Here is a 17,476-nt window from a genome sequence, read left to right as displayed (position 1 = left end):
AGTACAGGAGCTAGACTAGAAGTTATGAGTCCATAACCTGCTCCATCGTCAGTGATGCCCAGTTGACTTAGTAACTGAAGGTTAAGCTGTAGCAGACACAGATGGATAGAGCAGGGTGTTCAAAATATAGTTATTAATCTGTGTATCATTATGGTTTGTTATATAATATCTTTAATAATTTGCTTGTCTGTTGTAGCTATATATTTTTTGTGGCTCTGTTTGTGCAAAAATAAGCATAATTTTTTTATAAAAAAAATGCAATCTACATCGGTTCTGAAGAAAATCGATGTAGATTTAAGAATAAATTTACATCGGTTCTCCAGAGAACCGATGTAAATTTATTCTTAAATCTACATCGATTTTCTTCAGAACCGATGTAAAATGTATATATTTTTTACGTCGCTCTATTCTACATCGATTTTAGAACCGATGTAGACGCCTTTAGTGAACCGATGTAAAATATGCATCTTGTAGTAGTGAGTAATGGGATGGAAGTAGTTAAATATAAATATAATGGTAATTGAATAAATTAGTTGAGTAAAAGAGAAGGAGAAGTAGTGACTTTGTATAAAAGCACAGAATGTGTAGAATTTTTTCTACATCATTGTAGGTTATACATCTTCAACCTATATATAGGCTTCTTATCATTTCCATATGTAAGTTGGCAAGTATGAAAAAATATTTTACATTTACACTTTTCCATTACAATCAATGATATTTTGTTATTACTCTATAATTACACTTCATGAAATTTCACAATAATATCTTTAGAATTCTTACAACAACTGTAAAACATTTAGAAATTTGCATAAGTTTCTAATCTCGTAAGAATTTGATCGTCTCACCTTCATCATAGGACACCTTCATCATAGGACGAATCCAAACCTTCCTTTTGTACTCCTTAATTATACTTCAACTTCCCAATCCCAACCCCACCATTCAACTACCATCTTTCCAACTATTGGTATTTTTTTTCTCATTCAATTATTAATCCTTCTTTTAATTCCAATTATCAATAATCATAAACTCAAATTCTAATTTTCATTATTTGTTTGTAGTTGACAACTATGATTCTAGTTCACAAAACCATGAACTTACGACCTCGAAGCTTCTAACACTACAATACAAATAACATCCCTTGCACATAATTACAACCTTGACAATTTGACACCAATATTACCACCATGACCTTGTTACAACCCTCATTACTAATGTCATACAACAAAAAATAAGACCAATAAGTGTCACTATTGTTAAAGAGAATAACATTTGAAAAACTGTCTAGATCTTAAGAAAGATAAATTGAGTACTTAAGAGTTTAATGGAGTAATGAATGAATTTACGTACTCTTTTGTGAGATTTGAGTTTATGTCATGTTATGTATATTTAGGGTTCTTATGTGATCAAATTGGAGTTTTTGTATAATTTCCATTTGTGTCTGAGTTCTATAAATCAAATATTATGTGTTATGCATTATTGATATGATAAAATATAATAAAAGTAGTAATTGATGTGAAAATAGAGAGAAGTTGGAAGTGGAATTCTATCTTCAAAGGTTGAGTTCGTAAGATTTGGGACTCTATTTTTGATAGCTATCATGCTTAGTGGGTAACATGGTTGTGTTAGGGGTAACCATATCATATTGAGTAGGCTTGCTTGAGCACAATGGAAGCACACTTCTAGGAAATACTTTAGCACGACGGTGCTCCTTAGTGGTCTTCATAATAAATTGTGGCCCTAGATGTTAGCTAACCAATGAATTTGAAATCATTCAAAAAGGATGCTTAGAATTCAATATATGATCAAATTAGTGAACAAATGTCAAGTTGTCAAAATTAGGTAAAAATGTTATGATATTTTTAATTTTAGGTACAATAGTTGATAAAAACAAAACTTGAGATCAAAATAAGAGTTATATATAATTTTCTTAACTTTGCAATGAGATAGATATCAATTTGATAGCATTAGTATGACATTAGATAATGTTTATATCTCATGTAATTCATGAAAGTATTATATATGATTAGAGTATAAATAATGTGAACAACCAAGTGTTTCATTTTTATTATGAGCATTCTAATCTTGGAAATGGAGGGAACCACTATTAAGGTTTAATAAACAAGTTATAGAAGAATCTGTGTGAGCTTAAGAAGTATAATACAAGTGACAATTGAGATAGCTAAAAGTTACATTAACAAGATATGCCTTGAGTTTTCGTGCTGAGTTATTTGTGCCTATCAGTTATCGTGTGTTATGAGTTAAGTCTAACTAGTTGCTTAATAGGGAAAATTCCAAGTTTATGCTTGGTCATTTGTGAAGTGTAAACATCTATCTTGTAACGCTAAAGTCTAGTCATTGTCTAACAATGTGTTATGCACTTATGTGTTATTTGAAAGTCCATGCATATTATTCATATATCGTTTGGAGGTATTGACTTGCGAATTCAATTAAGAGGGTCTATATGGTCTTCAACCTTGTCCTTGAGGGTTTCAATAGTGGGAAACAACTTATTAATAACTTTCCAAACTTGTACATAAAAAATAGAATAGTTCAATACAGTATAGGATTGTCCAGTTCAATACAGTCCTATATAATATATAATATCTACCAAATTAACAATCAAACAACATTATATAATGTATTAAGTAACATTCAAACATAAATATAATAAGAAAAAACATGTTGAATATAACAACATTCTATAACAACCCTACTCATGTTGAACCAATAACAACATTCAAATAGACTTTGGTTACCCCTTGTCTAACTAAGTGACCTTAATAGAGAATAAATTGAATTGTAATAAAAACTTTTTCTAAACTCTAAATCTTGATCAATAGGATAAGAAAAAATATGGCGAGAAAGCCCCAAATTAATTCAAATAAAAAATTGTCTTAATCAAGTAAAAAAAGAAGTTTAAAGGCTTTAAATAAGAAAAACAACTATAATAAAGCTAATTTCTTAAATCTTAAAAACAATCCTTAAAAATTCTAAATTGGACAAAGCTTCCAAATTAGAGCATACAAACCCCACAATAGACCTCATATAGTCCCAAACTAGTCACCATAATAGACATAAATCAAGCATTATCATAGAACTCACAAAAGACCCATAACCACCCCCAACACAAAGTCAAATTAGTCACCTAAATATGCCCGATTAAATCCCAAAACAACCCTTAAATTTGAGTACACATTTCATTAATTAATACCTTATATGAACAATTTCAAAACCTCCAAATAATAGGAAGTTAACATGTTAGCCACCCAAAATTCAAATAACAACACAACTAGATGCAACCATTTAATATTTATTTAAATTTGAAACAATAAATGAAAAAAAGTTGAAATGTAAAATGCAAGAAAACCCAAATACCTGGAACGATGGTCGTCGAAAACAGAACAAGGAAGGTTGACATAGAGGATAATGGTAGAAACACAAGAGCAATAACAACTATCACAGAGCAAGTTTGAGAGTGGTGACAAAGGTTAGGAGAAACAACAAAGCATGAGAGCATCGAAGAAGATGAAGAACAATGAAGTATGAATGAGTGTTTGTGCTTTCTATGCCCCAATTAAAAAGATTTTCTATGTCTGGTGTTGTTTGAGTCAACACGTGACAAGAAAGGTTAGGATCAACTACAAAGTTGATAATCTCCAACACATTCTATGATAGGTGTTGACTCACTCAACTAAGAAAATATTTTTTATGTTAAGTGAAATAACATCTAACATAGAAAGTTTTGCAATATTTATAATATTGTCACGGCATCACTTTGTATGACATTTGGATTTCACCAACATGAAATTATCGTCATATAAAGCTCTTTTTATACTAGTGAAAAATGAAATAATATATATGTATGTTCCTTCTTGTTTTCTTAAGCAGGTCATATTTTATTAATAATTTATTTTTTTAAGGTATAATTACCTATAATAGTGATAGTTGATGGTGATTAAAACATAAAAATAGTGTTGCAAATGAGAGTGTAGAAAATTACAAATTACCAATATTTAATAAGTTATTTTATGAGTATGGTAAATGTGAGAAATTTTAAAAATTTGGATTAATGGGTGATTGATAATTTTCTATGAAATTGTAAAAGAAGTTCATGTTGAATTAGTTTTCGCTTTACTCCATTTGGTAAAAAACTAACAATAAAAGATGAGGAGGAGAATGGTAATAACAAGAGTAAAAATGAGAGAATTTGAGAGATCTAGTTGTGTAATTTTTTTTTATATCAATTATTTTTATATATGCTAATCAGAAAATGTATTTTGATCATTATAATAAAAAGTAACGTACCAATGTATTTCTAATAGATGATATACTATATACAAAATATAACATTGATTAACATGTGATGAAAACAAATATAACACTTGTGCATAAGTAAGCAATCGATATTTTTTTTAAGAACGGTCAAAATGTGTTGTAACGAGTTCATATGAAGAACTGCTCCTAAATAGGTTAGAATTGTCTGAATTTGTTTATAGTCATCATTCAAAAATATCTCATTCTAATGGAGATTTTGTGTGTACTTAATTATAAATTCATATTTATTATCTTATTTTAATAATATGAAATTTTATTTGTATTATAATAATTCTCCCTAAAAAAGGACTTAACCCTTCATTTAATGAAATTTATATCTTTGTAGGCATATTCTGTTTTTTGTTATTTGTTTGTTTTATATATATATATATATATATATTCATCGGCTTTGATATTTGTATATTGACTAGGAATGACAAATAAACTCGTACCCGTGGGTAATACCCGAACCCGTCTCGACTTTGACGGGGAATACCCAGTTTGACCGGGTACAGGTACGGGTAAAACCCGATAAATTAAACCGGGTACGGGCACGTGTATGGGTATATACATACCCGTCCCATACCCGTATCCGATTTAATTATATTAAAAAAATTTAATATTTTATTATGTGTAATTATTTATTATAATGTGAAATATTTATAATTGTATAATTATTAAGAAATCTCTTGATTAAAATATGAGATAAAGAAATAATCTAATTATAATTATAATATAATAGAAAAATAATTTAAAAATATTATATTTTTTTTGCAAAAAGAAAAATAATAATTTTTATGGGTACGGGTACGGATATACCCGATACCTAACAGGGACGGGGATGAGGATGAAAATCACATACCCGACAGGTACGGGTACGGGTACAAGGATGGGTTTGTGTCGCGGGTACGAGAACGGGTATCATAAAACCCGTACCCGACCCGCCCCGTTACCATCCCTAGTATTGACTGGATCGAAGAATCTTGTTAATAAATGCCTTTAAAACATTTGTTAAGAAATTAATACTAGATTAAAAAACACATGAGAATACATTGAAAATTTGAAATTATGGTGAGGTAGATTATTAATATCTTTTGTTACTTATAGTTTCTTAATGTCTCTGTCCAAGGGCACAAGGTAGCATTTGTCATATTTTGCCTTTCATACTTGCCAAAATTATTTTCTTCCATTATTACGTGATTATAACATTGTTGGTTGTCTTTGGCGTTTGGGTGTGTGTATCCACATACAGATGGTTATCCAATGTGTGTCGACTTTCGAAAGAAATATTCGAGCACGAATATTTTGATTAATTGGGCTGAATATATTTAAATGGTAATAGGATGCTAAATATAAGCCCGTGTAATTCTTGTACATGCCATTTCCCACTAGTTTATCACAAACACTTTAATATTTATGTTTCATAATTAAGAATCAAGATTTAATTATGATATAGGCGTAGAGTAACCAATAAAAATAATGTTTTTTCTTAAAAAGATCGACATAGAAAGAAAGAGTTATACTTTCTTATTAAAAAAATCATCTTATTTCCAATCTTATTTGACTTATTTTTCTAATTGGAAATATTATTAATTTATTAATAATTAATTTTTATATAAAAAAGTCTAATTCGTTACTTTAAATAGTATTTTCCTTCTCAATTATATTTTTTTCATTCACAAAATTCAAATCTAACACTATACTCAAGGAGATGAAGTCTTATTGAGTTAAGTATGACCATGTTTTTTTTTTCTTTTACCATTTTACCTCTATAAAAACAAACTCAATGTTATCAAACTTAAAAATCAAAAAAAAAAAAAAAAAAAAACATCAGCATTGCCTCATCTCAGTGTTTCAAATTCATGTTCTGAAGGTTGACTTTGCAATTTGAAAGTTACTACCTTTATTAAAAGAAGATAAAAGCATTAGGTAACTTTTTCAAAGTAGTAACTAGTGACCCCATGTGCACGACTAGGACACTCGAAAACATTTACAAAAAATGCAGGCCTTTCTCACATTCCCCAGAACTGGATCTCTGCTTGTGACGCTTCCAAAAGGTAGACAAATAGTATAAAACATGATGCATTAATTCTAAATTCTCCTGTTATATTTTTTCTTGTAATTCTATTGCTTTCTTTATGGTTGTCATAAAGTAATGAATACTATTTACATTTTAAAAATATTAACTATATTTTTATTTTTAATACTTCCCTTATAAAATAGTTAGGCCATCTCATTCACGGATCTTCCAAATAAGAATCGATGCCTAATGAGACATAACCGTTGGAGGAGTATCCAATCCAAGGAATGGTGCTTATGTTGGTACATGAGCCACTTTCTCATGACATAAGAAGACTTTAATAATTATAAATATATGCTAATTTTAATATGAAAGTGGGGTTATTGGTGAGACTGATTAGCAACATTTTGGAGGTGATGGATTAAAAGAATGGTGTGGTTCCAAGGTTCATAAGTCCAAAAAAAAATGAAAATGAATAATGAGTAGATGTGAGAACCATTTAAAAACTCTAAAGTATTGATACTTTTCATCCATTTGATAGTATGTGTAAATGTAATATAGGTGCAATAAAATTATAGGATTATATAATATTACTATGTAAAAAAGCACGTTGAGAGCAAGTCAAATTTTCAATTTTTGCATGATGCCGTTAAATCTTTCCATAAACTCTTATTCTCCCACCACAAAAATCCCAATAAGCTAATTGTCTAGTCACTGCCACTTTAAAGTGGCACACAACAACCATTAAAAACCCTGGATGAGGAAGGACCCAAAAGCATATGAAAATCAAGGATTGAATCTAACACCACTTCTCCCCAAGCATCACAGCAAAAATTTAGACCAAAACATCTGAAAATACATGAAAAAAAGATAAACAGACTGAGAGAGAGATATATATAATATCACAGGCTTCCTCTCCCTACCCTAGTAAGCATAAATAGTTAGGCCTTCTCCTTCTCTCTTCCTTCATTTAAACCATTGAACTTTGGCCCTTTTGCTATCTACAACGTTCTTGTGTTGTTTATCACACGGTATAATGTTGCTGGATTGTGTCAATGTCTAGACCTTTCAGCTTCACCACAGACTCAACATGTCCCTTAAGTGTGTGAAGCTCACGAAGCCTGTCAAGGGTAGGTGAAAAAGAGAAATTCCATGCATTAGTTCTACTAGAAAACTTTCTCTGAATATAACAAATAATGATACATTTGTGTAGTAAATCATATTGCAATAATTGTGAGGATTTTGCTTGTGTGAAATGAGTAAGGTTAAAGCAAGTAATCTCGGTCATTATTAAGAAAAACCGATGGTTGATATTCATTTATAATTTATTATACCACTGATTAATTAAGTCTTTCGACAAAAATTAGTTTAGAGAATTTGAACCATTTGGGATTGTTTTGATAAACTTTTCTAAAAGCACTTTAGGAGAAGAAGATAAGATAAAATGAAATAGACTTTTGTATAAGCTAAAATTAACTTATATATAGTAAACATTTTTTTGGAAAAACTAAGCTAATTTTAACTTTTGATAAAATTTATTTATTTTATTCTTATGTTCTTTTTCTAGATGTGATTTTTTTAGAAAGTTTACCCTATCGTAACAAAATTGTGATGAGAATCTTAGAACAAGTTAGGGAATGTGGTTGCTTACCTTGCAACTTCAGCTCTTCTCTTAGCCTGCTCAGCAATCTCAGACAGTTCTCTATAACTGTTCTTCTCATTGAAGATACTAGAGGTTTCTGGTGGTTGAAGTCCATGCAGGGTCCTCTGAGCAAGAGCCCATTGAGCTTCCCTCTCCTCCTTACCATAGTCTTTCTTGGTGGTGAAGGCAGTCTGTCACCAACACAGTGAAACAACACTCACAAATCCGAAAACTTTTCATAGAAACATCACCAAAAGTGAATAAGAACCTATTTGGATACAAGTTTAGAAATACTTTCGAGAGTTTCTCTATTGAAAAAAGAAAACTGTATTTTTCAATAGAGAAATTCTCAAAAGTGTTTCTAACTTGTATCCCAACAGACTTTAAATCATGAAAAATAAATACCTTGTTGTCTAGGAGATTCGACCAAGCTTTGCCACTCAAGATATAGCGGATGCCAAACTTCATCAAGTCAAGAGGGACATAGAAGACAACACTGTAGAGCCAAATCACTCCTGCCCAACCCCAACCAATTCCTTTGATCCTTGCAAAGCCCCAGTTGGCATATACTGCTATTATTGTAGCAATCTGCATGATCATAAAGCTCAAAATATCACACTCCACCCTTCTCTCATAAGTACTGTATCCAAGAGTATCGATATGAAATAAAATTTTCATAACTTTTTTAAAAGGCTTGGATACTTCATCGATATGCATCGGTGAAGTAGTATCTAAGAGTATTGATATCAGATATGTATCATTTACGAATATGTGAAGCAAATTGAAGTATTAGTGTTTTATATGTTTAGATCCACTCTAGCAAATATGATGGAATATCATCATCCTTACCAGCTGAGCAATAACAAACGCAGTCACTAACAGCAATCCAGGGCGTTCAAAATAGGACCAGCCACGTGAACGGGTGACGAATATCAAAGCCTGGCTAACTATACTGACTTGTAGATACAAAGCAGCAGTCATTTCATCTTTGCTGTCATGAATTGGTCTAACATTAAATTTGTCCTTCAGAGACAATCAAGGGAAAAGTGTCAAACACTTGAGCCTAAACAAGGACATTAAAATGCAATAAGGAAGCAATGAAAGGTAAATATTTCTTACAGGGAAGAACGTAGTCTCTTTCATTGCCCAAAAGAATATAACAGTCATCAGTGCCAAGTAGCCTCCAAGCACGGTGCCAGTAGCAAATATTTCTCTCAGTTTCCAGCTATCAGGCAAGGGAGATGGCTTAACCCTGTCCTTTGAAATTGTCATGATTGTTCCTAATAGTGTCACAAGTATTGTTTTAGTTTACCTTTGTCAGCATATAAAGAGATTTCAAGTACATATTTCATAGAAGTAAGAACTTTACCATCATTCAGAATGGCAATAATCAAAACCATAAAGGGAGAGAAGTCGAATTTCCAGATCAGTGCAATGAACATGAAGCCAAACTGCATGCAGAAATAAAAAATCCAAACTGATCAATGCTCATTCCTTGCCATAATGAATTACTTTATAATCACAGCAATGCTATTGCTCTCTACTTACCACTATACGGATTGTGATAGATACTGCATAGATCTGAAATACAAAGATAATGGTCAGGAGAGGAGTTGATTTTCAACGTGTGAAAAAGAACATGAATATCAAGAAAGAAAAATGTAACAAACCGTGTAGTTCTTCATTCTTTGGAAAATAGCTCTGCTAGTTAAGACTGCACTGATAATAACACTCAATCCAGGTTCTGTCAAGACAATGTCAGAAGCACTTCTTGCGGCATCAGTAGCATCAGCAACAGCAATTCCAATATCAGCCTTCTTCAATGCAGGAGCATCATTGACACCATCTCCAGTCATTCCACAAATGTGCTTCCTCTCTTGCAACTTCTTCACAATTTCATATTTGTGTTCTGTAGTATAACAATAGAATATAATTAGGACACAATCAGCAACTACACATTTTCAAAGAACATAAGGAGAGTGAAAAATAAAGAAGCCATAATAGTAAGATAATAGTGAGTTGGTATAAGAGTATGAACCTGGAAAAACTCCAGCAAATCCGTCTGCCTTCTCAATTAGCTCTTCTACAGGAAGTGCAGCAATATTTGCATCTTTGTCTTGACCAAGCAATGAAGCAGATGGATACATATTTGTTCCCATTCCAAGTCTCCTTCCTGTTTCCTTAGCTATGGCAAGTTGATCACCTAGGGAGCAAAATAAAAGTTATGATATTAAATTAAGGATGTTTCATAATAAATTTTATTTTGTAACAAATATAGTCTGCCTCTAGATAAAGGAACAAGGTAGTTTTTTTTATATGTTGAAATCAAACTCGGTATTAAAGGAATTTATAACAATTCACACATTTTACTCAACCAATCGAATTAGACCCCATACGAATAAGATAGATTAGTTACCTGTAATCATCTTAACATTTACACCAAGGTTAAGAGCACGGCGAATGGTTTCAGCACTGTCATGCCTAGGGGGATCAAACAGTGACAACAAACCAACAAACTGCCATGGAGCACCAGCACTTTCCTTTGTTTTCTCAGGAACTTCCTGCACAAGTAGCAGCGAAGAACCATGAGGGCTTGTGTTTGTGAAAGGAAATGAAGATTTAACAAAAACACTTCAAACATGAAGACTAGCTAGCTTAGATATAAAAACCTGTCTAGCAACAGCAAGTGAACGAAGCCCTCTTTCTGCAAACTTGTCAATAATAGCATGAACCTTCTTCTTAGCATCTTCCCTGAGGTTACACAAGGTCATAATCTGTTCACCAAAATTAATAAATTAGCACCGATGGAGTAATTGCAAGCCTCACAAATTATGAATAAATTGAACAAGGTTACCTGCTCAGGAGCACCTTTGCTTGCCCTGTGCCAGTTTCCACTAGCATCAATGTAAGTCAAAGCAGTTCTCTTGTCAACAGGATTGAATGGTAGGAAGTGCACCTCCCTTATCCCAGCCCTTGCCTGCACAAGGCATACATAATTTTGTTCAATAATTCAGGCCAGAATTTTTCTAACAACAAATTCAAGGACACTAAATGTGGAAATTGAAGCATTTGTCTTCCAAACAACATAAAATTGCTATAAAAAAATCACTTCTGAAATGTATTAGCATGTTTGGCTAAGGTCTTGTTATTTTTTGTCTATAGACATAATCGACACAATATTTTAAAGCTGACAACTAAAGACTAATCTGCATTTGCAGAAAGTGACTTCTATTGATAAAACATTATTTTAAATACTACGAGAATTGATCCGGGGAGCACCAGGTTGACCCTTGAGTCTCAGGATAAGCCTTACAACCACTAAGCCAACAAGTGTCATCAAATAACGTCTTATTTACACATTTTTAAAATCAATTTTTATTTAAGCATAAACAAAAGGACACAAACCTCTTTAGGATCAGCAAGCATTCCAACAATAGCAGCATCTATGGCATCCTGATTTTCAGTCCTAGCAGCCCTGGCAGCAAGAAGGATGACATGATCCTTGTCCACACCCTTTGCAAAGACCTCAACCAAGTTCTTGTCAACAGTGAGTTTGTTGAGTGTGAGTGTTCCTGTCTTGTCACTGCAAAGCACATCCATGCCTGCCATTTCCTCAATGGCAGTCATTCTCTTTGTGATGGCACCCTGCTGAGAGAGCTTGTGAGAGCCAATGGCCATTGTCACAGACAACACAGTAGGCATAGCAATGGGAATGCCTCCAATCAAGAGCACCAACAGGTTGTCAATTCCATCCCTATACTTTCTGTGCTGAATGGGGTACATCACTATGATCTCAGCTAGCATACCAATCGCAATGGAACATATGCAGAAGTTCCCAATTGCTGTAAGAACCTTCTGGAAATGTCCAACTTGGTTGGTGCTGTCCACCAGGTGTGCTGCCTTACCAAAGAATGTGTGCACACCAGTTGCAATCACAACGGCTTCAATTTCGCCTTGTTTGCAAGTTGAGCCGGAGAAAACTTCTTGCCCTGGATGCTTTGTCACAGGAAGTGATTCTCCAGTTAAAGCTGCTTGATCAACCATCAAAGGATCACCCTCCAAAAGCCGAGCATCAGCCGGTATAATGTCACCTAGCTTGATGCTTATGATGTCTCCAGGGACTAGAATTGCAGCTTCTTGCTCACTCCATTTACCATCTCTAAGAACCTGCAAAGGCATCAACATTTTGTGAGCCATGAAAACATGTTTAAACTAGTCCCTTCTTAATGCCTTGTAGTTATAGTATAATGCCTAGAGTCAACCATTTATAAAGATGACCTGTGACCTTCTTATAAACTCTTTATCTTAAGCTTCAAGGTCAAAATAATGAATAAGAGTTTGTTTGGATAAAATTGATAAGTACTTCCAAGAAAAAAAGATAGAAAAAAAATGAATTAAATTTTTCCATAAATTAAAATTGATTTATGCATAAGCTGAATTGTAAGAACTCTTCATATTAGATTCTCCAATAATTTATTTTTAGCTTAAGTATAAATTAGTTTTAATTTGTGGAGAAGTTTATTTCATTTTTTCTTCATATTTTTTTCTCCTAAAAATACTCATGAAGAAGTTTGTCCAAATAGACTCTTCACTCAAATCTCAAAGTATAATTTTAATTTATATACAATGCCAGTATAAAATGTGTTACATTATCAACCAATAAAAAAATCATGATATATAATATGTATGACTTTGAGGTAATTAGTATAAGAGTCAACAAACTTGCTATAAATTGCAATATATGATTGAATGAGAGCTTAAAAGGTCTTTACTCTATCTTTATATGAACTATTTACTCTTAAACTATTCACCCTTTTTAAAAAGCAGATGAAAGATCTCTCAACACTTTTGCATCAAACTTCTAAATGCATAAAAGAGACACAAATTTCAACAGCATTACCTTTGTTTTAGGAGCAAGACCAGCCATAAGAGCAGCAGCAGCATTTCCAGCATTGTTTTCTTCAATGAAACTGATAGTGGAGTTGATCAGCAACAAGCAAACAATACCTACAAAATCTTGCCAATCTGGGGGCTTCCCTTCACCGTTTGCAAGAGCAATGGCCATAATAGCTGCAGCCTCCATGACCCATGAAAGGGGATTCCACATAAACCCAAGAAACTTGAGAAATTTGCTTTCCTGTGTATCATCACAATCACAATCATTTTCAATTAGATATTGCACTTAGTAATAAAGTCTGTTTGAGTACAAACTCAAAAGAGTTTCTTTACCAAAATAAAAATTCTTTTAGTAGAAAATTTTTCAAAATTTCTTCTAAATTTGTATCATAGTATTCTTATAATCTATATTAGAGAGTATATGATAAAGGGAGGAACCTTCTTCTCTTCTAGTTTGTTGGGTCCAAATATTTGAAGCCGATTTTCTCCTTCCACAGAGGACAAACCTTCCCTGGTACATTTTAGTTGCTCGAACACTTCCTCAATTGGAATACGTTCCTATAAACACAGTGATGTTAGAAAATTGAACACCTTAACACATTCCTCTTATGTGGTTATGCTTTTGCTTTCAGTTCTTTTCATTAATGCAATCCAACTTTTTGTTCTTTTCATTTCTTTGATACGAAATTAATATTGTACATTATTAGGATCTTTCGTCCACATTTACTGCTTATGGTAGTAACTGTTGAGATGTGAAGTTGCTTTTTGGTTCATTTGGTCATGGATGAGTTGTGCATTTCAATCTTGTATGATTCCAAAACTTGGTAAACACACACACATGCACACAAGTACAATAATATGCAAATCATAATAATAATAATAATGAGTGAGGGATGACGGTGATATACACAGGCCTACTTCAACAATATTTTGATAAAAATAAATAAATTTGATTTGACATGCATTATCTACGCTACAAAGACAGACCAAAAAAAAATAAAATTACATTAGTTGAAATAGTTTTGCAACGGTTTGTGTTGAATGTTGAATTAATAGGTTGAAAATGAAATGAAATTTCTCCATTTCAATTTTAATGTTTATAATTTAGAGTGCAATTTAAAATTCAAATTGTAATTTTATACAATTTTTAACCACTTTTCAGTTCTCTACGCCCATTTTCTAAAGATTGCCAATTCTAAAAACTAAAATAAGTCTCTCTCGGTTAATTTTCATAAGAAATTGCATAGCATAAAATATTTTAGGCAAATAGCTTTCAAAGATAAGATAATTATATATTTTTAATGGTTTCTTTTCATGATTTCTAGGCTACTGTCAGCTAATTTTGTCTTCTTTTATCTTTGAAAAGATTTATCTTGAAATTCATTCTTTTAAACTACTGTTTATCCACTTATAGCCAAATCAAGCCAAATGTTGCACATGCCTCAACAGGGTCACAGTGCTATATGAGCATGAACCAACTCCCTTTATTAGCCCAAAAAAATTCCCAATCCTATTCGACGAAAATATATAAATAAATAAAAAATCCTCAACTTGTTCAGCCAAATAAAGCTACAGATCTTATCGACAAAAAGTGTTAAAGACATTAGTAAAATATCAATAAATAAAAAATTGATTAAAAATCACGATGTAACAAAAAAAGAATCACTTTCTAAGCACACACTAAGTGTTTTAAACAAATTAAATTGTTGATCTATTTAAAGAAAATTTCTCATTTGATTTTTACTATCTACAAAAAGTTTTAGATAATAATGAAAACGAGATTAGTTTAAAGTGATTATAATTTGGAAAATAGTATGGTTAAAAAAAAAAAAAAAGTGATTATAATAATAATAATAATAATTGGGAAAGTGTATTGAGAGTGTCAGAGTAGACAGCACAGCTATCTCTCCATGTGATTGGCGCGGGCTAACAGCTTTCACTTGTTCCACAGCTTGGACAAGTTGGGGTCCCGTTTGGTTGCAATTTAATTAATAACGCTCTTTTCTTGTTTATTCTATTATAGTAGTGGACAAGGGACAAGTTGGGAGCAGGTACCAAGGGCAAAATGGTAAAATCAGAAGCACAAGCATTCATGAATCCAAACAAGCGTGGACCCCCCCAGTGTCAGGACCGTTGAATGTGAGACTTACTATGAAAACGGTTAATCCCAAGGGCCATGATCCACACAATATTTTTTTAAAAGGCCAAAGTACCACGGAAAAGTACTTTAAATTCCTTCCCACCAAACAAGGCACTGCAGACACACATGATGGATGATGGACACTTAGGAGTTATGAACACACCACACACAAACGCACCCTTAATTAATGGGGTGAGTTTTGAGACGTGTTCGACTCCATGTCTTACCTGTATCTCACATGTTTGGATCCGCAATTAAGGTGGTCAGTGGAGATAATTAACACGTTTTGCCATTGCCACCCCACAAATTTTGTAACCCCTCCTCAATCTCCATGCATGTTTTAATTTGCCTTATTTTGACCAAACTTGTTGTTTAAGTGTGGTTTCCTTTAAAGTAAAGGTTTCAATATTCAAAAACTCTCCATGCATGTTACCTTCCCCAGAATTTCCCTTTAATGACTTTTTATTTTTCTCCTTGGTTTTCTCAGCAATGGGACGTTAGGTGTGGAAAATTGTAACATCTATGCTTAATATATATATATATTTTTTTCTTCTTCTGAAAACTGCTACCCCAAGACTAATTCTAAAGAAAACTCACTAACTCATGAGCATGACTAATTCTAAAGAAAACTCACTGGAATTTTAGACAACCATCATGAAATTAAAAGTCTAGATTCAAACCTTATTATAAAAAAAAAAAATTAATTAATCTCAAAACTAGAGAAGCAAATAATCAGGGAGTATTTTGCAGCTAACAAATGAGAGTTAATTATAAAAAGCAAATTAACCTCAAAACTTTGGTGAGTTGGAAGCATACAACTTTGAAGGCAAAAAAACAACAAAGAGGTACGAGGCTATAGCATGGTACTACCCATCAAAGTAAACAAAGTAAAAGGAGAATTTTTTTGCATGATTCTTTCATTGAAGAGCACTTCAACACTAGAGGCACATAACTCAAGAGAAAAAAATGAAGAAAAAGAAAAGGGGTATACCAGATCAACGGTCTCATTCTTGATCTCCTCGAGAGTGATTGATCCTTTGTCTCCAGCCATGATGTTTGTTCTTTCTGAGCAGAGAAGAGAGGCAGTGATGAAAGGAAAAGAAGAAGAAGAAAGGGAAATATAGAAAAGATTAAAGGGTGATTGAATGAGAATTGTGCATCCCAAGAAAGTGAATGAATGAAGAATGGGAGAAGAGAAGAGAAGAGAAGGGTATGAACTGAACCCCTATGGCTATGTTTATATACCCTCTTCAGAAGTATGAATGAAATGCAAATATCACCTCCCTCACTTTCTCTCTCTACCAGCTTTCTCCTACTGCCTGTCGGTTTTTACTCGTGACGTTCTGATGTTTATGTCTTTAAGCTCTAAATTTTAAGATATATATATTGTGTTAATATTAATAGTTGTATATATCTCTTCAACAACTTATTTCAAGTTTGAATTTTAATTTTACCTGTAAAATAAATCACGATAGAAAGAGAATATTATGTATCTTTTAATAAAGGTTATAAGTTTATTTAAAGAGTTAATCACTTATATATTATCGGTGTAAATTTTTTTTACATTGACAACTAATTATATCTTTTAATTGTGTTATGTTATTATAAATACATTTACTTTAACCCCAAGCGTGTGGTTCAGCGGTAGGGGTTGATCCACGCTTAAGCAAGGTCAGGGTTCGAATCCTGCCTTGTGTATGCAGCCGCGTTAAATCTTGGGGCCAGCTATCCCACCCTTTGAGGTGCCCCCAACGTAGCGAGAAGATTAGTCACTGCTGTCGGCCCTGGATACTCCAGGGACGAACCAAAAAAAAAATACAAACATGACACAATTAAAAAATATAATTGGTTGTCAGTGTAAAAAAACTTTACACTAGCAATATATACATGATTAACTCTTATTTAAATATATTAAGAAAAGTTAATGAGTAAATAAAAGATATTATAATAATATTATATCGATTAGAAAATTAAGATATTTCATATCTTTAATAATTATATAGATAAAATATCATATCATTATAAATAATTATTTAAAAATAATATAAAATCTTATTTCTTTTTAATATTAAGAGATATAATAGTCTATTAAAATATAAAAATCGAAATCAATTATATATTATAATATATTTTTTTATAATAAATATAGATAACAAATATGATTAGATGAACATTCTTCTTCAATTTAATTTTTTTTATATTTGTAAAGGTCAAAATTTAATTTATGATGAGTTGATTAAAGGACATGAAATTTTTTGTTACTCACATTAAGGCAATTAATATTTTTAACCGTGTATACTTCACATTAATAATTCTGTAATTAACTAAATAAAGTTTGAACACTGCAAAGAATAATAATAAATTGTGAAGAACAATTGCGCATGTTACCCAATTTGAGGGTCCCAACCCTATGTTGAGGTGGCCTGCATCATGTTATTGTTAGACCTCAGGTATCAACATTACT

At 32.2% G+C, this 17,476-nt stretch overlaps 1 protein-coding gene across 1 annotated transcript; it reads right to left on the bottom strand.

Annotated features, from left to right (window-relative positions):
- Positions 1 to 6,944: 6,944 nt before the first annotated feature.
- LOC109803271 (plasma membrane ATPase 4) lies at positions 6,945 to 16,362 on the bottom strand. Its single transcript, XM_020364776.3, has 16 exons — positions 16,004 to 16,362; positions 13,311 to 13,430; positions 12,877 to 13,113; positions 11,382 to 12,143; positions 10,831 to 10,953; positions 10,646 to 10,750; positions 10,393 to 10,537; positions 10,015 to 10,179; positions 9,647 to 9,885; positions 9,525 to 9,557; positions 9,346 to 9,427; positions 9,096 to 9,256; positions 8,826 to 8,999; positions 8,382 to 8,564; positions 7,986 to 8,167; positions 6,945 to 7,455 (listed from the first exon to the last, which is right to left on the bottom strand). Exons 1-16 carry the CDS (start codon positions 16,061 to 16,063, stop codon positions 7,359 to 7,361), a joined length of 2,868 nt encoding a protein of 955 aa, XP_020220365.1. The 5' UTR covers positions 16,064 to 16,362; the 3' UTR covers positions 6,945 to 7,358.
- Between the last annotated feature and the right edge of the window lie 1,114 nt (positions 16,363 to 17,476).

Source organism: Cajanus cajan, chromosome 1 (genome assembly GCF_000230855.2).
Source record: "Cajanus cajan strain Asha chromosome 1, NIPB_CcT2T_4, whole genome shotgun sequence".
Taxonomy (NCBI): Eukaryota; Viridiplantae; Streptophyta; class Magnoliopsida; order Fabales; family Fabaceae; genus Cajanus; species Cajanus cajan.
Note: the sequence above shows the minus strand (reverse complement) of the source record. Positions and strands in the feature narration are given on the sequence as shown.

Excerpts from the sequence above, each read along its gene's own strand:
- LOC109803271 (XM_020364776.3), bottom strand. The coding sequence starts at position 16,063 with ATGGCTGGAGACAAAGGATCAATCACTCTCGAGGAGATCAAGAATGAG. Across the intron at positions 10,954-11,381 it reads TGCTTGCTGATCCTAAAGAG|GCAAGGGCTGGGATAAGGGA; the intron begins GTTTGTGTCCTT and ends TGCCTTGTGCAG. Across the intron at positions 9,000-9,095 it reads AAGAGACTACGTTCTTCCCT|GACAAATTTAATGTTAGACC; the intron begins GTAAGAAATATT and ends TTGTCTCTGAAG.